The sequence below is a fragment of the Schistocerca serialis genome, chromosome 11 (assembly GCF_023864345.2).
Source record: "Schistocerca serialis cubense isolate TAMUIC-IGC-003099 chromosome 11, iqSchSeri2.2, whole genome shotgun sequence".
Taxonomy (NCBI): domain Eukaryota; kingdom Metazoa; phylum Arthropoda; class Insecta; order Orthoptera; family Acrididae; genus Schistocerca; species Schistocerca serialis.
The window spans coordinates 213,910,590-213,933,222 of NC_064648.1; the positions used below are offsets into that span (position 1 = coordinate 213,910,590).

The 22,633-nt window shown below is 43.9% G+C and overlaps 1 protein-coding gene across 2 annotated transcripts; it reads left to right on the plus strand.

Moving 5' to 3' along the window:
• The first annotated feature begins 517 nt into the window (after nt 1–517).
• Nucleotides 518–20,347, plus strand: LOC126426912 (ankyrin repeat domain-containing protein 17-like). 2 transcript variants are annotated; one of them, XM_050089015.1, is made up of 6 exons: nt 518–587; nt 2,258–2,427; nt 2,543–2,590; nt 6,658–7,207; nt 14,062–14,205; nt 19,831–20,347. In XM_050089015.1, the coding sequence occupies exons 2-6, from the start codon at nt 2,340–2,342 to the stop codon at nt 20,306–20,308; spliced, it is 1,308 nt and encodes a 435-aa protein (XP_049944972.1). In that variant the 5' UTR covers nt 518–587; nt 2,258–2,339; the 3' UTR covers nt 20,309–20,347. The 2 variants fall into 2 exon arrangements, with proteins under 2 accessions (XP_049944972.1, XP_049944973.1); XM_050089016.1 differs by having other exon boundaries at nt 572–587; nt 2,270–2,427.
• Nucleotides 20,348–22,633: the final 2,286 nt, after the last annotated feature.

Below are 22,633 nucleotides of genomic sequence, written 5' to 3' on the forward strand. Positions count from 1 at the left end.
GTGACAAAAAACACATATTCTTTCGTTTTAGAATGTTTCCAAATATGTACATTCATGGGCCCCAGCCCTACATTGATACCGGTGAAAGTCGTTTTCCAATAGCTGTTATTGTTCCAGAGATATTTTGGGTGGACAAGATAGCTGGGACACCCTGTATAATTGTACTAACCCCCTAAGACTCCCCCCCTCCCCCCCTGGTAAAAGCACAAATCGGACACTGGCTCAGAGCTATTTGGACCATCAGTCCCTAAGCTTACACACTGCTTAAAATAAATTATCCTAAGGACAAACACACACACCCATGCCCGCGGGAGGACTCGAACCTCCGCCGGGACCAGCCGTACAGTCCATGATTGCAGCGCCCCAGACCGCTCGGCTAATCCCGCGCGGCCACTGCGCGTGACGTCGGACATGTGGGGAGGATATGGTTCGCGGTGGGCGGTGGCCCGGGGCAGAGGGGAGGCTGCGGAAGGTCCAGGCGGGGGGCGGCGGTCCGTCCGAGAGGCCGGCCGCGGATAAAAGGCGGGACCCGCCAGCGGCCGCCACTGCAGCGGCTGGTGCGGCGCGGGACGGAGTGGCCGCGGCTGGTGAGTCTCTGCGCTTTCCTTCCGTCAGTGCGCCGTATGCTGCGTCTGTCACCCCACTCACGTTGACAGTCCCTCGTTCTCTGTCTCACCCACACTTGATGGCTGCGAATCGAGGAAACCAAAGAAAAAAAAAACCTGTTTTCTTTTCTCTTTTTCTCGATTTTTCCCCACGAGCCACAGCACTACAACTATTCTGATGCATCCTGCACCGGTACGAGTCAGTTACGCCACTTAAGCACGCTACTGCTGCTCAAAGCGTAACTTAACGCGACCCGGTCTGGCCGAATTTCCTTTGGCTGTCCATACTAACGTCGGACTTTTCTCAAAACCTACTTGTTCGAATCCACCCTTCGATCAGTACCTCTCCTAACTCCTGTAGTGACGAGGGAGGCGCAAATCTGCTCCAGAGTCTGGCCATCAATACCGCCCACAAGAGTTCGATAATGTTCAAGTCCGGGGACTGTGCTGGCCAGGGAAGACGCTGCAGTTCAGCTACATGCTCCTCATACCACGACTGTACTGTCCTGGCTGTGTGAATGGGTGCATCACTGTTTGGATCATGGGGTGCACATGATCACGTAAAATGTTCACATAATCTTTGGCTGTAACACGGCTTTTGAGAGTAACGATGGGACCAGCAAAATACTGTGATATGGCTGCCCACACCATCACACTTCCACCTCCACGCTTAACCGCTGGAATGAAGCAATCAGGATTCTGGGCTTCATTTGGCGTAAACCCCTCCCGATGTTGGAAATAAAGAGAACGCTGACTCGTCGGAACACATGACGTGTTTCCACTGATCAGCCATCCACGATTTACGCTCCCGGCACCATGTTTTACGCTTCTTTGCGTTGGTTGTCGCCACAAATGGTTTCGGTATAGCAGCTCGTCCACGAATATTCGCTTTATGGAGTTCTCAGTGGACAGTTTCGATAGATACGGGGTGTCGAATATGGCTATTGAGCTCTGCAGTCACTTTAGCCGCCGCAGTTTAGTGCTGTTTTCACACAATTCGTGTGATTGGACTTGGTGACAAGAAATTTTAGTCTCCGAGACTCGATATGTATAAAGTACAAATATGCACACGATGGCATGTAGATGTGCCCAGATGGACACATCACCAAACCAATCGCTTCCCAACGTAATTAGACACTGAAACAGAGTATATTTCTGGAGATATCATTAGTAACAGCATCTCTGTTGGCTACTATAAAACAAATAGTTAAATGCATCTGAATACTATAACAATTATTTGTAGTAGCATAAGTACAGAAAAATGCCGCTGTTACAGGCAAGCACACCCCCATCCGTCGCTCCCTTTCGGCGAATCATCAGCTCGTAATGTCACATACAACAGTTCCTCTTGAAAAAAATAAAAATAAACCCAAGTTGATATCAATATGACAGCAACTAATATGGCTATGAAAAAAGACTACGCGTCATTTAGACAACACTTTTCCACAATTAATTTGGCGTAAGCAAGAATTAGTGTCGTAAACTGTTTCAGATACAGCTTAGCTGAATTAGGCAGTGTCTATTGGGCGGAACAATGTGATATATATCTTGTAAGAAACTGAATCATAAATAGTGTGAAATATTAATCTACACTAGCTAATTTACATTAAATCTTGCTGACTAAAAATTACTTGTAACTATATTTATCACAGGTTGTTCTACAGGGTACAAATTTTTTGAAGGTATTTAGAGGAAAAAGTTGTTTACCTGGCCTGATAACTTCTTCCTGGCATTATGTGCGGCAGAAGCGTTTGGTGGTTCATCTGCATTTTTGTGGCGATAGTCACAGATGCCAGCCTCAGTGACCCGGTCTCCAATACAGGTGAAATATTTGTTCTTTTTTCAGATCGTATAAGTTCGGGAAGAATTATGAATAACGATTTTGTATTAAGTGTGTTCAGTTATTTCACTAAGGTATCCACCAATTCCATTTGCAGGATCTGATTCTGAAGTCGCAGACAATCGTTTAAGAACCGACAAGGAAGGTGAGTATTTTTTCCCATTATTCCCGAACACGTTTCATGGTTCAAGAACTTCATCTGATGCCAGTTTATCTCATTGTGGTAGTCTTATTTAGTGATTAAGAACTGCTTTGAGTCACAGTGTTATCATGTGAGTCTACTGCCACAGTACTCATAATCACCAACATTCATAACTTTTGCTTTTGGTATTATAGTTTGCTATTTGGAATGCTATTTATTTATCTGTCGTATATATGTTCTATAGATCCTTACAGGGACACCGTAGCCTGGCTGAGGAAAGCATCAGTTCTATTTTCACGAAATGTTTCAGTAACGTAACGCATCATTAGGCATCTCAAGTAGAAGAAATGTTGTGTTGTGCTCAATGTCTTGCATCGATTTTGTGAGGTACACTGACGCTGTAATGTTCACCTTAGAAACGCTAGAACAAAAGGTGACACAAAACTGCTAAATTCGATTAACTCGGATGGTTATTTACTGATATTTGCATATATAATCCTACTTCCGGTTTTTCCTTGATATCTTTTAAGTGAGATATGTCAGATAAACTTGCCTTTAAAACTTAGGTCCAGAAACTTCACCTTTTTCTTGTTGATTGTACCATAACTTCTGCTTGTGTCGTGATATAGCATGTATTTTGTTATGTTGCATGCCGCGTGAAACGTATTTTGTGCTGCAGAATCAGCTGAAACCAACATTTGTACTTTATACCTTTCTGGCAGTGGTGTCCTCGTTCAAAGAATCGCTAATCCCGAATTTAAATGTAAATCAATCTGTATAAACGTACATTTTTGTGAATTTTCGGAAGCTACGAATGTTTTGCATAATAAATTTCGAAAAAATTCGGCGTTTGTGACGTAGTTACTCTGGAAAAAACTGTAACTAATAGACCGTGTTGCACTCAGCTCTCCCCTTCAACAGGAATGTATGCTGTCTACATTTATCGCAAATTAACGTTATTTTTGAGGTTGACAGCGATCAAAATCTCAAAAATTTTAAATAAAATCAGGAAAGGTTATCCCAGGTGTTTCTGCGGCGTTAACATAAATCTCGTTTTGCGCTCTGATTGCTTCAGTTCTTACTGGGAATTAGCGGTAGTGTCAGCTGCACTGATTGAGAAATTAAAAAAGAATCAAAAGGCTTATTTTAGTGTATCCTTTTTTACTATTACGTAAACGTAACTTAACGTGGTTCTTGAGCACGGGATGAAGTAGTTAACGTTTGTAAGCAGATGGAATTCGCTCTGACTACTGTTAAGTGATTGGAAGCTGCAGGAACATTATACCCATCCCCCTAACAACACGGTCGAGACGTTTTCCACTGACACCGAAAACGAGCCGGTGAGACAGACTCACATGTTGAGAAAAGTCCTGTGTCCCATGTCAAGAGGAGGCAAATGCAAAAGGGCTGAGTCCATTAACCACTGGCATTTGACACGTGTGATGAATAACAGTAACCCCTTAGAGAACTGCAACAACGGATGGAAAGGAACGCCTCGTTGTTGGTTGGTTGCTTGGTTGATTTAGGGGACGGGACAAGACAGCAGAGGTCACTAGTTCCATCGGATTAGGGAACCATCCCAGTCACACCAGCCTACGAGAAGCTACTAGAAGTGATGTACAAAACTACCTCCAATATCCTTAATAACCATTTGTTGTAGAACCTTAGATAATGTTAAGAGCATGAACTTAGTGAGATATCTCTAATGTGAACGACTGACCTCCTCCATGTCTTCTAGCACGGATTTCAGAAACACCGATCATGTAAAACACAGCTCGCACTTTTCTCACACAACATTCTGAAACCACTGATGTTAAAAATTTACTGTTTTTTGTATCATCAATTTTAGGATATACACATAGAAGACAAAAGTCATGGGATACCCCTAATATAAATATCAGACCTTCTTTTGCACCGCGTAGTGACACAGTTCGACATGTAAAGTACTCAACAAGTTGTTGGAAGTACTTTGCAGAAAAATTGGGCCATACGGCCTCTATCGCCAACAGTAATTGTGGAAGTATTGTTGATGCAGCATTTTGTGCACAAACTGCCCTCTCGATTACCTCCAATAAATGTTTGGTGGGACTCATGTCAGGCCACCAGCTTTTACTGTGCCCTCTTGACAACTTGGGTCTCTGACTTCATGGGATCTGCACCACATTCGAAATCTATCATCGGCTCTTATCAACTGAAATCTGGACTGATCTGACCAGGCTACAGTTTTCCATAGGTCTAGTGTCCAATGGATATGGTCAGGAGCGCAGGAGAGGTGCTTCAATCGATGTTGTGCTGTTAGCAAAGACACTCATGTCTGTCGTCTGCTGCCATAGCCCATTAACGCCAAATTTAGCTGCACCGTCCTAAGGGATTTTCGTCATATGTCCCACACAGATTTCTGCTGTTATTTACGTAGTGTTGCTCGCCTTATAGCACTAACAACTCTATACCAACGGTCTTGGTCGTTACGTGAAGGCCGTCAGCCACTGCGATTAACTTGGTGAGAGGTAATGCCGAAACTGTAGTATTCTTGGTACAGTCTTCACACTGTGGATCTAGGAATATTGAATCCCATAACGGTTTCTGAAATGTGTCTAGCTCCAACTTCCATTTCGCCTTCAAAGCCTGTTAATTCTGGATGTGCAGCCATAATCACCTTTAAACATAAAAGACCTGAGTACAAATGACAGCTACACTATGGACCGAAACTATCCAGACATTTGGCTGAAAATGATTTACAAGTTCGTGGCGCTCTCCATTCGTAATGCTGGAATTCAATGTGGCATAGTTCCACCCTTAGCCTTGATGACAGCTTCCACTCTCGAAGGCATACGTACAATCAGGTGCTGGAAGATTTCTTGGGGAATGGCTACCCATTCATCACGGAGTGCTGCACTGAGGAGAGGCATTGATGTCGGTCAGTGAGACCTGGCGCGAAGTCGACGTTCCAAAACATCCCAAAGGTGTTTCTATAGGTTTCAAGTCAGGACTCTGTGAAGGCCAGTCCATTATAGGGATGTTACTGTCGTGCAATCACTCCGCCATAGGCTGTGGGTTATGAACAGGTGCTAGATGGTGTTGAAAGATGCAATTGCAATCGCCATCCCTGAACTGCCCTTTAACAGAGGAAGCAAGAAAGTGCTTAAAACATCAGTGTAGACCTGTGCTGCGTTATTGCCACGCAAAGCCACAAGGGGTGCAAGCCCCCTCCATGGAAAACAGCACTACACTATAACAGCACTGCTTCCGAAGTTTGCTGTTGGCACTACACTGCTGGCAGATGGCGTTCACCACCCATTCGCCGTACCCACACCCTGCCATCGGTTCGCCACGTTGTGTACTGTGATTCATCACTCCACACAACGTTTTTCCACTGTTCAATCGTCCAATGTTTACGCTCCTTACACCAAGCGAGACGTCGTTTGGCAGTTACCGGCGTGATGTGTGGCTTATGAACAGCCGCTCGACCATGGAATCAAAATTTTCCCACCTCTTCCCTAGCTCTCATAGTACTGCAGTGGATCCTGATGCAGTCCGGAATTCCCATGTGATGGTATGGATAGATGGCTGCCCCTTCAACTGCCAGCAGTCTCTGTCAGTCAACAGACGAGGCCGACCTGTACGCTTTTGTGCTGTATGTGTCCCTTCACGTTTCCAGTTCACTATCACGTAGGAAACAGTGGACCTAGGGACGTTTAGGAGTGTGTAAATCTTGCATACAGTCGTATAACACAAGTGACACCCAATCACCCGACCACATTCGAAGTCTATGAGTTCCGCAGCGTGTCCCAGTCTGCTCTCACGATGTCTAATGATTGCTGAGGTCATTGATATGGAGGATCTGCCAGTAGGTAGCAGCACAATGCACCTAGTACGATAAATGTATGTTTTTGGGGCTGTCTCGATACTTTGGATCACATAGTGTACGTTAATGCACTGTTCTTTTATACCTTGCGTTTGAGACACTATCGTTAACTGTATATGACCATGCCTCTACCCCATGACTTTTGTATAGAGGCAAAGGGCTGCATAGTGACTCTAGTGACACTATGCTTTCGAATCGTTGACAGTGGAACCAGTTCAGAGGGTTAAGGAGACCGCAGCTGTGGATCTGGCCGCCCTTCTGGACGCTGGGGACAGCGCAGTGGTAACGCTGGTGGCAGGCGACACACATCTGGTGGCGCACAGGGCCGTCCTGATTGCCAGGAGCACTGTGTTCGCCGCCATGTTGCGCAACAACACGCTGGAGGCCAGCAGCGGCCACGTTGCCATCTCAGATGTGGAGGCTCCAGTGCTGCGCCACCTGCTAGCCTACATGTACACACTCCAGGCCCCCCAGCTGCACAGCATGGCCCCGCAGCTGCTGGCCGCTGCTGAAAGATATGGACTGTCTGCCCTGAAGGCAGAGTGTGAGCAGCTGGTAGCTGCACGAGTGTCTGGGGGGAGTGCGGCGGCCACAGCCGTCCTCGAAGTCAGGCGCTCCTCTAACAGCCTGAGGCAGGCCGTGGTTGACTTCATAAAGGCTCACCTGCTCCACGTGATGGGACAGACCCTGCACAGCCAGCGTGAAGATCAGGTGGAAGTGAGCCGCCAGCTGTCTGTTCCACCAGCAAAAGCCAGGTAAGTGTGACACAACTCACTTGTACATGTTGTCGAATTCTACATACACCAGGTGATTATAAACTTTCAAAACGCTGTAGAAATAACGTCAAATTGCAACAGAATATTATAGGACAAGGGGGATAGCGTGTGGCACAAAAAAAATATTGTGAAAATTGATCAATAGATAGCGCTTTATGTGTGGGAATACGCCAGTGCCGGCCACAGTGGCCGAGCGGTCCTAGGCGCTTCAGTCCGGAACCACGCGACTGCTACGGTAGCAGGTTCGAATCCTGCCTCGAGCATGGACGTTTGTGATATCCCTAGGTTAGTTAGGTTTAAGTAGTTCTAAGTTCTAGGGGACTGATGACCTCAGAGGTTAAGTCCCATAGTGCTCAGAGCCATTTGAATATGTCAATGAAAACACTTGTCATGCACACGACCCACTGAAGTTGGCATAAACATGCCAAGTATACATCTTTTCCTCCTTTCGTGTCTACGATGTTCGCCATGACTGTCTCAATGCGGGATCACGCTCTGCTTGTAAAGCTGTATTACACAAATGGTGACTGTGCACACGTCACTCTGCAGAAGTTATGGACATTGAAGGGTTTGAAAAAAAGACTGCCATGGGTCTGTAGAAAATTATTCGGAAATTCTAAAGGACGGGATCTTTTGGTGTGCAACCTGGTAGGAGGAGGAGGAGGAAACGAACTGATTCGACGTCAGTAGAAGCAGTGGTCACCGCAATGCGGGAGGAGACGAGTGGTGGTGTGCAAACATTGGACATACCCATGAGCATGGTGCATAAAATCCTATGAAACATCCTTCTTTGCAAGGCATTAAAAATTACCCATGTGCACGAGTTGCTTCCTGTTGACCTGCCAGTACGAGAGACCTTGGCTTTAGAATATCTTGAGGCATGGAAGTGGACAATGATTGGCTGTGGACAGACAAAGCATACTTCCATCTGACAGGATATGTCAATACACAGAATTGTCGAATATCGGCAACGGAAAATCCACACACACAATCAACCAGTACCACTACTTCACCCTGAAAATGTCACTGTGCGGTGTGGGTTTACGGCATAATTTATCATAGGTCAATATTCTTTCGAAGAGGCAGGTGTTTCCATTCCTGCTACCTGTACCATACTGGTAAGCATTATGAGCGTCTTTCGCGCTACCACGTCATTCCAGCTCTGCAAGAGCGTGGATGTGTGGATGGAGATCATTTTTATGCAAGATGGAGCACCTCCACACACTGCAAATAAATTTAAGCAGCTGCTGAAGCGCCATTTCGGAAATGCTAGAATTATCAGTCGCCATTTCCCTACAGCCTGGCCATCCCGATCACCTGATATTAATCCGTGTGACTTCTGGCTGTGGGGTTACCTGAAAGATCTTGTGTTCAGTGTTCCGATTGCAAACTTAGCTGCATTGAAGGTACGCATTGCACAACACATTCTGAATGTAACCCTGGAAACACTTCTATCAGTTGTGGAACATGCTGTTTCTCGGTTTCAACATGTTGCAGGAAACGGTGGACAGCATATTGAACATGTGTTGCGCCAGTCACACGGAACTTAATAATCCGATATGATTTTGATTAATGCTTTTTATGTGGTTTTTGGCATCAGGACAAAACCAATGTGATTGATGCTTTTCATGCGCTATTGTCCGCAGGATTATTAAAAACCTATGTGATTGATACTTTTTATGCGGTTTTTGGCCTCATGATGGTTGAAAACCGATTTTTTTCCATCCGATATGATGTGACACGACATGGCCACGGTGAATAACAGTATTACACCTGTACACCCATGCAGACTGATTAGTGCAGTCTGTTTATCGTCAAATGTACACCTCAGGCATTGTTGTATGATTCACCTGTCATTTGCAGTTGACCACTATTAAATTATGATGCTTACAGCGCCATCTCTTGCTACATTTTGTAACTATTTATTTTTCTTCTGCCATACGTTTTCCTCCTTCTCCAATAATATTCTGTTACAATTTTACATCATTCTGACCAGTCGTGTTATTTCTACAGCGGTTTGAAAGTTTGACTTTAATTAGAATCGTTCTGTATATTCCCAAGCCAACAATCTTTGCCTCTGAGTTTCCGTAGATTCATCTGTGCTGTAAAATACAGCATTTTCTGATAGCTCATAAAGTTGTCATTGACTTGTCATGAGAGGTACATGGAATCTCTAAATTGAACTATGTCTACTAGCGCACAGACATGCTAACAAAATTCATGGAAGAGACAAGATTTCGTAGCTTCACAAACTGAGTTTATTTGATGTTATTAGTTCTGTTAAACTGCTTAAGCGAAAAAGCTCTTAATTTGGTTCTGACATCAATCCTCCGAACAAAAGGTTCACTGCCTATGAAGAAAACAGCAGCCATTCTAGTGGTGGACACAGTGATGTGCTGCTCAGAAAAAAAAGCAGAAAGTGGGCTTTATTGTATGTGCTTGTGCTGTTGAGGCCACTGTAAAGATGTTTATGCAGAGCAGCATTTATTGTTTGCTTTCTTTTCTGTTACTAGCAGTGAGCTCTGCATAAAGGGAATATATCGGTCTCTCGTTCAATACCTGCACCAAGAACGCTGCAGTATGCTGCTGTGTGGTTGAAGGATGGTAGCCACGTATTTAAAATTTCTCATTTCTTGTGCTGTCATTCTCTAAATGTTGACCTATGCAAACGTTAGTTGTCGTAAGGCCAAAGGTCACAGTAATTGCAATTCCCACATTAGCACTACTATTTGATGTGCTATGTATACCTTTTCTCTTTCTAGGTACATGTGTACAATCTCCATAATAGGATCAACTTATTCTCTCCAAACAGTGCAGGGGAATTGGAATTTTTATGGAGTATACTGGTCTTCAAAAATAAGATTTTGGTTCTCCATCAGAGCAGGTATGGAAGACATCTATTACAGAAAGTCTCATAAGTACATGGGCAGGATGGGTTAGCTGGTTATTCCGCATACAACACCTGACAAGACAACGAGCCAGACTGCACAAGAGCAGAGCAACTTAGGGTGGTTCCATATGGTGCTGGCCCTTCCATTCACCTTTCTTGTCAGTTGATTCTCATGATATGTACAGGACTTTAGTCCACTCCTTTCTATAACTCAAGCAGGGAGGTATTTCTTGGACAAGGGCGCTGTACTTGCTTCCTAGAAAAGCCACTGTCAAATATCATCTTGGTTGTCTTGCATATAGCTATCCATAGCGATACTAAATGCTGTCTAGTGAATTCCAGTGCTTCATTCTACCAGGAGTTCACTAGTCCATCCACTGCAGTTACTGATCAGTCTGTAACATCCTCAAAGTTGATATGATCTCCAGATAGAACTGTCCTCAGGTAAATACAGTAAAAGTCCTCCTTACATGTCTAGTGTGTAGTATTACTCACAACTTTCCTTTAATTTTCAGCTATATTTAAATGTTTATACAGCTCTTAACTGACTGCCTGATAAACTAGAATTCCTGCCTTCGAGATAATGTTGTCTGCATTGTCTGACTCATTTCTCATTTAGTTGTATCTTGTCTCGCAAACCACTAAAAGCTTATCTCTCCTGTTCATTGTAATGTAACACGAAAACGAATATTCGAAACAAAATACGTATCACCAACGGTCTTTTCAAGATATCCTATGATAATACATATATTTAAACGTAATTCTATCTGCAGTACTCAAATGTATATTTCGTAAATGCTCTTGATAACCTAAACCGGATAATGTTCTAATTCCCACCCATTATCTTCTTCATTGCCACACGTTGCTCTATAGTATATGGTAATTGCATGTTTTCTTATCAAAACATCAACTCCAAAGATAGTTTTTCATTCACATCACCTGTATGTCTACAAAGACCTTTATTTTATGTCAGTGGTAAATTCGTAGACGAGTTTGCTAGATTAAATAACCAGAACACACATTAACACGCAACCACAAGAAAACTGTCGAATCTGGTAATTACAATACATTGAACATAATACTCATTTGACTACATCTCCTCGATCATTGGCTGCATTCGTAAATTTCATGTCTAGTTTCACTCCTACCACAGTTGTTTTCATTTGTCAACACATTACGCACAAATTTCTGTGAAGACACTAACTTTGCTCTGCTCCTTTCTGAAATAATTCCAACTATGTTTCTGGATTGCACTGAGATAGTAAATTACTGTCATATATTTCATAATGTGTTATCCTAAACACAGCAGTAAATTTAAATTACTAACCACAGGTATATAATTATTACACACACACACACACACACACACACACACACACACACACACACACACACACAATTCAGTTTCCAGACATTTTCTTGTACTGTCTTCTCCTTTCTGGCCAAAATCACATTTTTAATCAATTTCTGTATGCAATCATAAATTCTTGATTATTTAAAAAAAAAAATACTTTTTCTACTGAATTATGCAGTCTTTTTACTACTATTTTCAATGATTTATCGAAGATTTTATTCTAACAAGAACAATAGTCCCTACAACTTATACAATGAGTTTTGTATTAATTTTTATATTCTAATGAAGAGTGGGAAATGGGCAAATGGGGTCTGGTTTAGCGAAGAAATTGTTCGTTTCCTATGACAATCAGGATAATTAAGTAAACTTTTAAGAGAACTGGGGAAAACTTTATTCTGAATTATCATAGCCTAGTTTGGCCCTGAATAATCTGACAAAGATGGACAATTGGGGTATCAAATATACCATCGTTACGTGCCGGTTTGCAAAAAAAAAGATGTAATTACTTAAAGAAAAAAATCAGGACAGTTAAGAAAAACTTAATTAATCATTTCAAGGGAAACTGAAATATTTCATTAATAAATGCTACTAGCTATGTAAATAAAGTGTCAAAAGCTTAATCCCTTCAAGTCCTAACATTTTCCACAAATATAGTTAATTGTTGTGCTATTTGACTATTAAAAACGCTTCCTTCGAATCACGTTATACATTTAGGTTCTTTCGAGAACATCAGAGGCTAGGAACGTGAGATATCAAAAACTTCATCTATTCAAAGTATAGCTACTTCGTGTGTAAAAAGTAGCACTGGTGTAGTATTTAACTAACAAAATGGTTGACTTCTAAGCAAGTATTAAATTGGAGAACCGAAGATGCTAGGAGAAAGGGGATTCATGTTGAGTGGTCTGGGTGGCCAAATCATTTGCTCAAGTTATCCAGGGTGTTCTTCAAACTAGTCGAGAACAGTTATGATCCAATAACATCATATCATTGATTGGCACCATGAAGTCCAAGTAGCTGAACACGACCATTTACAGTCAATGTTTAGTTGGACCAGAAAGGCCAGTCTGTTCCATGTAAAAACCGCCCACACCATTATGAAGCCACCACCAGCTTGCAGTGACTTGTTGAGAACTTGGCTCCATAGCTCCATGAGGCCTGCGCCACACTCAAACTTTACTATGAGCTCTTACCAACTGAAATCAGAACTCATCTGACTGGGGCACGGTTTTCCAGTCGTCTGGAGTCCAACTGATGTGGTAACGAGCCCAGGAGAGACCCTTCAGCTGACGTGCAGTTATCAAAGGCACCCGTGTTGGTCGTCTGCTGCCACAGCCCATTAATGCCAGATTTAAAGAGGTTGAAAAAATCAGCCAACCAGGTGCATTAGCCCTTGACCTAGGTTTCCATGTTTCTAAAAATATCCTTTTCAGAAGGAATGAGTCCTGTTACATCACACGATGGAAGATATTTTTAGAAATATGGGAACCCAGGTAAAAGGCTAATAAACCTTTGTTTTGGAACTGGTTGGCTGATTTTTTTCAACCTGTCCAGATTTTCACAGTTGCTGTTTCAGACCCATGTTAAGATTTTGAAATGTCTCACGTCACCACACTGTCCTGTTGGATCCGTTCGTCGTAAATCCAACACTGGTTTCTGCAGCTATTTCAAGCTATGTTCCTTGTCTGTTAGCACTGACAAATCTACTGAACTGTTGCTGCTTTCGGTCGTTAAGTGAAGGTTGTCAGCCACTGCATAGTCCCTGGTGAGAGGCAATACCTGAAATTTGGCATCCAGGGCACACTCTTGACACTGTACATCCCAGAATACTGAATTTCCTAATGATTTCCAGAATGGTATATCTCATGCATGTTGCACCAACTGCCATTTCGCGTTCAAAGTATGTTAATTGTCAACAGAGATGTGTTCAAGTTGGTGGAGGCTCTGTAATGGTGTGTAATTGGAGTGATACGGGACCCCTGATACGTCTAGATACGACTAACAGGTGACACATACGTAAACATCCTGTCTGATCATCTGCATCCATTCATGTCCATTGTGCATTCCGACGCACTTGAGCAATTCCAGCAGGAAAATGTACACCCCACACATCCAGCACTGCTATAGAGTGGCTCCAGGGGTACACTTCTAATGGCCATCAATCTTCCCAGACATGAACATTACTGAGCATATCTGGGTTGCCTTGCAAAGTGCTGTTGAGAAGAGATCTCCACCCCCTCGTACTCTTAGGAATTTATGGACATCCCTGCAGGATTCATGGTGTCAGTTCCCTTCAAAACTACTTCATACATTAGTCGAGTCCATCCCACATATGATGGGGCACTTCTGTATGCTCGCCAGGGCCCTATACTATATTAGGCAAGTGCACCAGTTTCTTTGGCTCTTCTCTCTCTCTCTGTGTGTGTGCGTGTGTGTGTGGCTGGTTGTTCATGTTAGCGAATCCGCTACTTTCTTTGGCAGCGTGTGTTCTGTTGTCAGTGTGTGGACAGACCCTCAGGAATACTGTCCACTGTAAGCTGTCCTCTGGCCTCCATGTGAACACACTTTGCCATGCAGTGTCTCTGTGTGCAGCTCGCCAGCTACTGCAGACAGCCGGACGACCCCCTCCACTCAGCCACCCAGTGACCACAGCTGGAGTCGCGACGCAGCTGCACCGACCACCATGTCTACCCACGACACTCCCCCACCTGACAGCGTTGCCATCACTCTCCTGAGGTGAGTTGCATCACTACACGTGTCTCTCTTCCACATTCACAACACACGTTATTTGGGATTTCACAAAGTGTTATAGTTATGAAACAGAATGTCGCTTTACCGTGTCTCCTGTCTTCATCTTATACTTGTATGTATTTTAAATGTGTATGTTTGTTCAACATCACATTCTAAAGTACTGGAGTGATTTCAAGCACATGTAACTGTCTGGAATGAAACAGTGCGGAAGTAACATACATCTAAATTTCGAAGGGGTGAGGATGAGAAAGTTATATACACCACTGGCCATTAAAATTGCTTCACCAAGAAGAAATTCACTGTAGTCATTCGGCACGGAGTAGGGCGCACAGCCGAGCAACTGAATTACGGTGATTTATGTCCATTCTCTGAAGCGTTATGGCATCACTAAGCACAGACAAGTGCGTGCGAAATGCACACTGTGAAATGGCAGCCAAGCATAAGTAATGGTCATTCACGAGCACCATGCTCGTCAGAGCTGCGTCAGAAATGTTCTAGCAAACTACACTACTCGCCATTAAAATTGCTACACCAAATTCAGATAGTAAACGGGTATTCATTGGACAAATATATTATACTAGAACTGACATGTGATTACATTTTCACGCAATTTGGGTGCATGGATCCTGAGAAATCAGTACCCAGAACAACCACCTCTGGCCACAATAACGGCCTTGATATGCCTGAACATTGAGTCAAACAGAGCTTGGATGGCGTGTTCAGGTACAGCTGCCCATGCACGATACCACAGTTCATCAAGAGTAGTGAATGGCGTATTGTGACGAGCCAGTTGCTCGGCCACCATTGACCAGACGTTTTCAGTTGGTGAGAGATCTGGAGAATGTGCTGGCCAGGGCAGCAGTCGAACATTTTCTGTATCCAGAAAGGCCCATACAGGACCTGCAACATGCGGTCATGGATTATCCTACTGAAATGTAGGGTTTCACAGGAATCGAATGAAGGGTAGAGCCACGGGTTGTAACACATGTGAAATGTAACGTTCACTGTTCAAAGTGCCGCCAATGCGAACAAGAGGTGACTGTGACATGTAACCAATGGCACCCCATACCATTGTGCGTTCACCGTGATGTCGCCAAACACGGATGCAACCATCACGATGCTGTAAACAGAACCTGGATTCATCCGAAAAAATGACGTTTTGCCATTCGTGGACCCAGGTTCGTCGTCCAGTACAGCATCGCAGGCGCTCCTGTCTGTGATGCAGCGTCAAGGGTAACCGCAGCCACGGTCTCCGAGCTGGTCCGTGCTGCTGCTAACGTCATCGAACTGTTCGTGCAGATGGTTGTTGTCTTGCAAACGTCACCTGTTGACTCAGGGATCGAGACGTGGCTGCAGGATCCGTTACAGCCATGCGGATAACATGCCTGTCATCTCGACTGCTAGTGATGCGAGGCCGTTGGGATCCAGCACGACGTTCTGTATTATCCTCCTGAAACCACCGATTCCATATTCTGCTAAAAGTCATTGGATCTCGACCAACGCGAGCAGCAATGTCACGATATGATAAACCGCAATCGCGATAGGCTACAATCCCACCTTTATCAAAGTCGGAAATGTGATGGTACACAGTTCTCCTCCTTACACGAGGCATCACAACAACGTTTCACCAGGCAACACCTGTCAACTGCTGTTCGTGTATGAGAAATCGGTTGGAAACTTTCCTCATGTCAGCACGTTGTAGGTGTCGCCACCGGCGCCAACCTTGTGTGAATGCTCTGAAAAGCTAAGCATTTGCATATCACAGCATCTTCTTCCGGTCGGTTAAATTTCGCGACTGTAGCACACCATCTTCGTGGTGTAGCAATTTTAATGGCCAGTAATGTAAGTACATCGCCATGTATGCATATACCCAACTTGTATTCAACCAGTATTTGAGACAGAGCACTTAGTGACTCGCAACTGACCCCTACGAAATAATCGAAGGATATTTCAGTGTTATTCCAAATTACAATGCAATGTACCTTGGGACATGCATTCATGTCTGGGAGAATAAGACATTGTAATTCGGAATAAAGCCATCATTGCAATATCGTATTTATTCCTCGGCACCAGGCAAACGACTTTCAAATAAAATGTCTCCCCTGTATGGGAATATACATAATGTATGTACAGTTTGTAGGCACATGGTGGGTGGCATATGGAACTTCGTGCCTGGCCATTAGTCGTGCTCCGAGAGCCTAATGGCATGCCGGCACAGTAGTCGAGCGTGTTCGGTCATAGGGTTAGCTGCCCTCTGTAATAAATAAAACTGAGTAAATGGATCAATGATGAACTTGAACAAGCGATGTGGGACGTCCACATGGAAGAAAAAGAACGAACAACACGAGATGGTAGAAGAAGAAGAAGAAGAAGAAGAAGAAGGAAAAAAGGTGAAGCGACCACTCGTTATATGTGGGGAAATCCGGGTTCAAGTCGCGGTGTGGCACAAATTTTCACTTTCGTCATTCCATTCTACAGCTGATGGTAGTCCGTATCCGCAAATGAAAATACATTTCAGGAAGGCAAAAATGTTTTTTGCTTTCAAAATTTTCGCTCCTCATGCAGTAAAACTGCCGTTTCAGGCAAGACGTTTTCCTTTATTAATTCGTCACTACAAACGCTGTTCCTAACGCATTTTGTACACTGTATCCATGCATAACAGAAACCGTGGTTGAAAAATCATATCATTGTACGACACATAATTCAGGATAGATGTTATAAATACTGGCATACGCAAAAATCAACCGCTCCCGGTTACGTCTTTATTACTAACTCAATTCTCAACACATTTTGAAGACTGTACCCATGCACCAGATGTGTTCAAAAATTAGTCGAAAATTTTATTTTCGCGTTCTTTATACATTCGATTTTGAAATTTTTTTATCATGCTGTACACATGTATCCGATGTGTGTTTCACTTCCAGTTGTTTTGAATATTTAGTTTATTGTTGACGTTCGAAAAGGTTACATGTTTTTTAAGTTTTCGGCGAATTTTTGTCGTCGAAAAAGATGGATCAAAGAATTTGCAATAAATTTTGTTTGAAAGATGGAATAACGTGCAGGAACGCGTTATACATTTTGATCGTGGTCTTTGGCGAATCTACTATAAGTAAGACAGGAGTTTCAAAGAGGGTCGAGATGTTGAAGACGTTGACCGCTCTGAAAGCGGTAGCATATCAGTTACTGACGGTAATGTCTAAGAAGTATAGGTAACAGTTTTCGAAAATTGTCGAATCACCATCAGAGAGGTTGCTCATGAATTTGCCATGTCCTTTGGCTCATTCCAAGCAATTTTTCAGACGATTTGGGCATGAAATGTGTAGCAGCAATGTTTGTTCCAAGATTATGGAACTTCGACGAAAACCGACGCCACGTAGACTTCACCCAGAAACTGCTGAATGAAGTGGACAACTGTCCAGAACTTCTAAAGAAGTTTACAACATGTGACGAAAAATGAGTGTATGGATATGACGTCAAAACTAATGCCCAGTCGTCCTAATGGTAACTGCCTGAAGAACGAAGACCGAAAAGGTTCGACAAGTTCGATCATGTGTGAAGGTTTATCTCACTGTTTTCTTCTATTACAGTGGGATAGTGCGGCATGAGTTCCTGTCTTACGGTCGTCCGCTCACTAAGGTATACTACCTGGAAGTAACGCGCCGTTTGCATGAGGATATCCGAAAAAGAAACGACCAGAATTGTAACAAAACCGTTCGTGGATATCGCATCACACCACAATGCTTGTTCGTGAGGTTTTGGCAAGAAACAAAGCCATTGTGTTCACGTGGCCAACCTATTCTTCGGACATGGACCTCTGCGACTTCTATTTCCGACGCTGAAGAGAACCATGAGATTACGTCGTTTTGCCAACACTGCTGCGAGAAAAAAAGGACCGCCGAAGGAGCTGATAACAATAACGAAAAGTGAGTTCCAGAAGTGCTTCCAAGCTTCTAAAAGGAGGTGGTGGCACAGGAGTGCTATATCTGACGGAGATTACTCTGAAGAGAATAAAGCTGATGTTGACGAATAAATAAAGGTTCTTCAAGAAAGAGAAAAATTCCCATGACGTTTTGATGACACCTTGTTTATCAGTGAATGTACCTGCAAAATTATATCACAGTGATCCACATGTATCAGGAGAGTGCGCCATGCCTGCCAACAATGCGAGGCAGACACAGGTGGTCATCCATCGAGGTGTTAGCCAAGCTCGTCAGTGTTTTGATGGGAACTGGTGTTACCTCTGTGGTAAGGTCATTCGATGCCAGGAATGCCACTCACAAAAGTGTCTGGTGAGCTGTGTCCTGTCACTGCTCACCTGAATGTGGGAGGAGGCTGCCCTGTGTTCGCACCTCGGACATACTGCTATGGGTTGACACCCCTGCTGGCCCTATAAGCATACACAGGCAGGCAAAGCAGAAACTCCTCCCACCATAGAATACGTTTATGGGTGCTTCAAAATCAGATTCGGAGTGCAGAGTTCCCTATCCTTTAACAGCCTAAACGTTGAGGCATATAAGAGCGCACATAATTGTCAGAACTTACACTTCCAGTATGTGGGCCATCCAGAATACTTGTTACGCGGGAGCAGGAGGTTTGTGGCAGTGGAACATTCCGAAAAATGCACAACAATGGTGACTGTACTTGTTAGTTACAACGCCACTGGTCATATCAATCCGCATGTGGTTTAGGTTGCAACAGCAGTAGATAGAAAAATACCTGGACCTGAACCATGTCGACTGCTCTGTGCAAAAGTGCCTGATTCCACAGCTCAGACTTTCACTCACATTTTTAGTATTGTTTGAATCTGTAGATGTGACACTGACCTCTGTTACTGCTCCGTGCATCTCAAAACTAACTAGCACCGTTGCTAGTCTTTACTGTGTAATTGTGAGTCCTTGTGAACCAGTGCACACACCAAAGACAGGCGAAGGCGCCATGTCTCTAACGAGACCACGCCTTGAAAAGTAGCATGGGGGTCAAAAGAACTTACAGCCTGTTGGCCACTGTACAGTCGTTCATAATTCACATTTTCCTGTCTCACCTTTCCATAGAAAAGATCAAGAATCGTTTCCCACAGTTATAAGAATTCTAAAATCCATTCTTAAAATATGAAATTGATTTTCAGTCGGAAGGGTGACATTAGCAACTCCATGTGCATGTGATATTTATAGAGGAAGAAAGTGAGTACTTAATTGATTGATGGATTTTGGATTAACCAGGAATGATATCACATTTGGCAGGATAATAACATGAAACTGTTCTAAATTGTCCCTAGCTTAAAAATAGTTCGCTACATTTTACTGATGAACACCGTTTTTAGTATCAGAATTTTGGCGCTATGCTCACTGCAGTGAGGCTGTTAAATGCAAAAGATATGGTGCATTTCTGAGGACACACATCAGTGGCTAGAGTTCTACTGTGTGCTCAGGAAGTCAAGATTTACTTGGAGCCAAATTTATCACGATAAACTAGACAAGTGCATGTGTCATTAATTCACTGTCATATCCTGCAGGTTTCACTGTTGCCTTCAGACACATTACAGCCACAAGACTTCACGTTCTTTTGTGTGTGTTTGGAAAAAATTGTTATAACATCTGTGGTTTTTTGCAGGACATTATCTGGAGAGGAGAAGGGAAGGAGGCTGATCCAGGCAGCTATTCAGGGCTCAATGGAGGAGTTGCAGGCCCTGCTGGCGGCTGGAGTGAACGTGGGGGCGAGGGACATGAATGAGTGGACCCCCATGCATTGGGCAGCTGGCAGGGGATACGAGGAGATGGTGAGGCGTCTGCTGGCGGCAGGTGCGGACGTGGGGGCGAGGGACAAGTTCCAGCAGACGCCGCTGCACTTGGCTGCATGGGGCGGCCGCCCAGCTGTCGTCAGGCTGCTGTCGGCGTCCTCTGCCGACCCAAACGCCAGGGATGTGGACGGGTGGACGCCGTTGCACTCTGCAGCATTCAATGACGAAACAGAAGCAGCGACGGCGCTGCTGGAGGCAGGGGCCGACAGGGGGGCCATAGACAACAATGGGAGAACCCCGCTGGACATCGCCAGACAGTACAACCAGCAGCAGGTGATAGACGTGCTATGATCAACCTGTGGACTAAAATAAATAAATCTTTTTACAGTACTTTTCGTTGTTTTCAGAAAAAAGCATACGAAGAAACCTGTCTTTGTACCCATTCTTACACTGTGAGTAAAACTCCTGTAGTAACACCAGATGGATACCACAACGATAAAAGCAGAGGTATAATGAAAAGTAAAAAAGACTCGAGCTTCCATTCTTGAAAACTAGGTAAAAATAGAGAAATATTCCATTAACAATACACACTAGGTATCTGCAACACATTATGTGATCAGAAGTATCTGGAGACAAGACTGAAAATGACATACATGTTCGTGAAGTCCTCTAGCGGTAATAGTGGAATTCAATATTGTGTTGGCCCACCCTTAGCCTTGATGATAGCTTCCACTCTCCCAGGCATAAGTTTAATCAGGTGCTGGACGGTTTCTTGGGGAATGGCAGCCCATTTTTGACAGATTGCTGCACTGAGGAGAGATATTGATCTGTGTCAGTGAGGCCTGGCACGAAGTCGCCATTCCACTACAGGGACGTTATTGTCGTGTAACCACTTCGCCACAGGCCGTGCATTACTAGCAGGTGCTCAATCGCTTTGTAAGATGCAATTGGCATCCCCAAATTGCTTTTCAACGGTGAGAAGCGAGAAGGTGCTTAAACCATCAATGTAGGACTGTGCTGTGATAGTGCCCACCCCTCCCCCTTTATGAAAAACACGACCACACCATAACACCACCGCCTGCGAATTTTACTGTTGGCACTACACACGCTGGCATATGACGTTCACCGGGCATTCGCCACACCCACACCCTGCCATTGGATCGCCACATTGTGTACCATGATCGTCACTCCACACAACGTTTTTTCACTGTTAAATCGTCCATTTTTTACGCTTCTTACACCAAGCGAGGCGTCGTTTGTCATTTAACGGCGTGATGTATGGCTTATGAGCAGCCGCTCAACCAACTCCCGCCTAACTGTCATAGTACTTGCAGTGAATCCTGATGCAGTTTGGAATTCCTGTGTGATGGTCTGGATAGATGTCTGTGTATTACACATTAGACCCTCTTCAACTGTCGGCAGCCTCTGTCAGTCAACAGACGCGGTCGGCCTGTGCGCTTTTATGCTGTACGTGTCTCTTCACGTTTCCACTTCACTATCACATCTGAGAAAGTGGACCTAGGGATGTTTAGGAGTGTGGAAATTTCGCAAACTGATGTATGAGACAAGTGACACCCAATCACCTGACCACATGCAAAGTCCATAAGATCCGCAGACCACCCCATTCTGCTCTCTCACGATGTCTAATGACTGCCTAGGTCGCTGGTATGGAGTACCCGGCAGTAGGCGGCAGCACAATGCACCTAATATAAAAATGTATGTTTTGGGGGGGGGGGGGTGTCCGGATACTTTTGACGTCATATTGTTTCCAATTACTGAAAAATGCTTGATAGAAGCATGTTTGGTACTATCTAAAACCACTGTAAATTTATCCATGGACAAATTTTTGCTTTGTATGGTCTGTAATCAAAATGCAATTTCAGTTCAGATCTAAGAATAAATTAACCTCTCTGCTTGCTGTGCAGATAGTGCAAAAACGGGCAACTGTAGTTACAGTCTGACATTTTATAAAAATATTCATACCACTTTCGCCCTGATCTCAGAGTAAATTTACACACGTGTCTGCAGTAACCATAGTTCAGTAGCTACTACTGTGTTAAATTACATTCAGCCGCTGGTACCAATATACACACCACATTATTTGCTTATCATGAGAAGTCATATTATCAGTCTATTGTCAATTATTAAGAATGGTATAACAACCTCCAAACATTTCCACACAGCTGTGATGCTGCAGTTACAAGACATGTTACCACGTGTCAGGTAACATGGGTCATCACAGCCACATCACAGGGTGCAGCAGCAAATGTTCCACCTTCCCACCATTCTGTCCAACTTCAGTGAATTTTTTTCAGCCCAGCGCCATGTCAGCAGAGCACCTGCAGAGGCTGCAACACAACAAGCCGAACCTCAGCTGTTAGTCTGCTGAGCTACGGCTTGTGGTAACTGGAAATGAGAACTGGCGAATCCCGTCAGTACACTTAGCAAGTCACACAGCTCGTAAACTGTACACCACTCCCAATGAATGAAAGGCAATTGTGTTCTTGATAGTTCAAAAAATGGATACTTGGCAATTTGTCAGAATGATTAATAATTATGGTGATCAATCTCCATTATCAAACAGGTTATTTCCACTGACAACCAGCAAGCAGCAAGTGTATCTTACAAGCCGTGATATAACGAGAATGTAATATAGCCCAACAGAGATTCAAAAAC

Excerpts from the sequence above, each read along its gene's own strand:
- LOC126426912 (XM_050089015.1), top strand. The coding sequence starts at position 2,340 with ATGTGCGGCAGAAGCGTTTGGTGGTTCATCTGCATTTTTGTGGCGATA. Across the intron at positions 2,591-6,657 it reads TTTAAGAACCGACAAGGAAG|TGGAACCAGTTCAGAGGGTT; the intron begins GTGAGTATTTTT and ends AATCGTTGACAG. Across the intron at positions 14,206-19,830 it reads GTTGCCATCACTCTCCTGAG|GACATTATCTGGAGAGGAGA; the intron begins GTGAGTTGCATC and ends GGTTTTTTGCAG.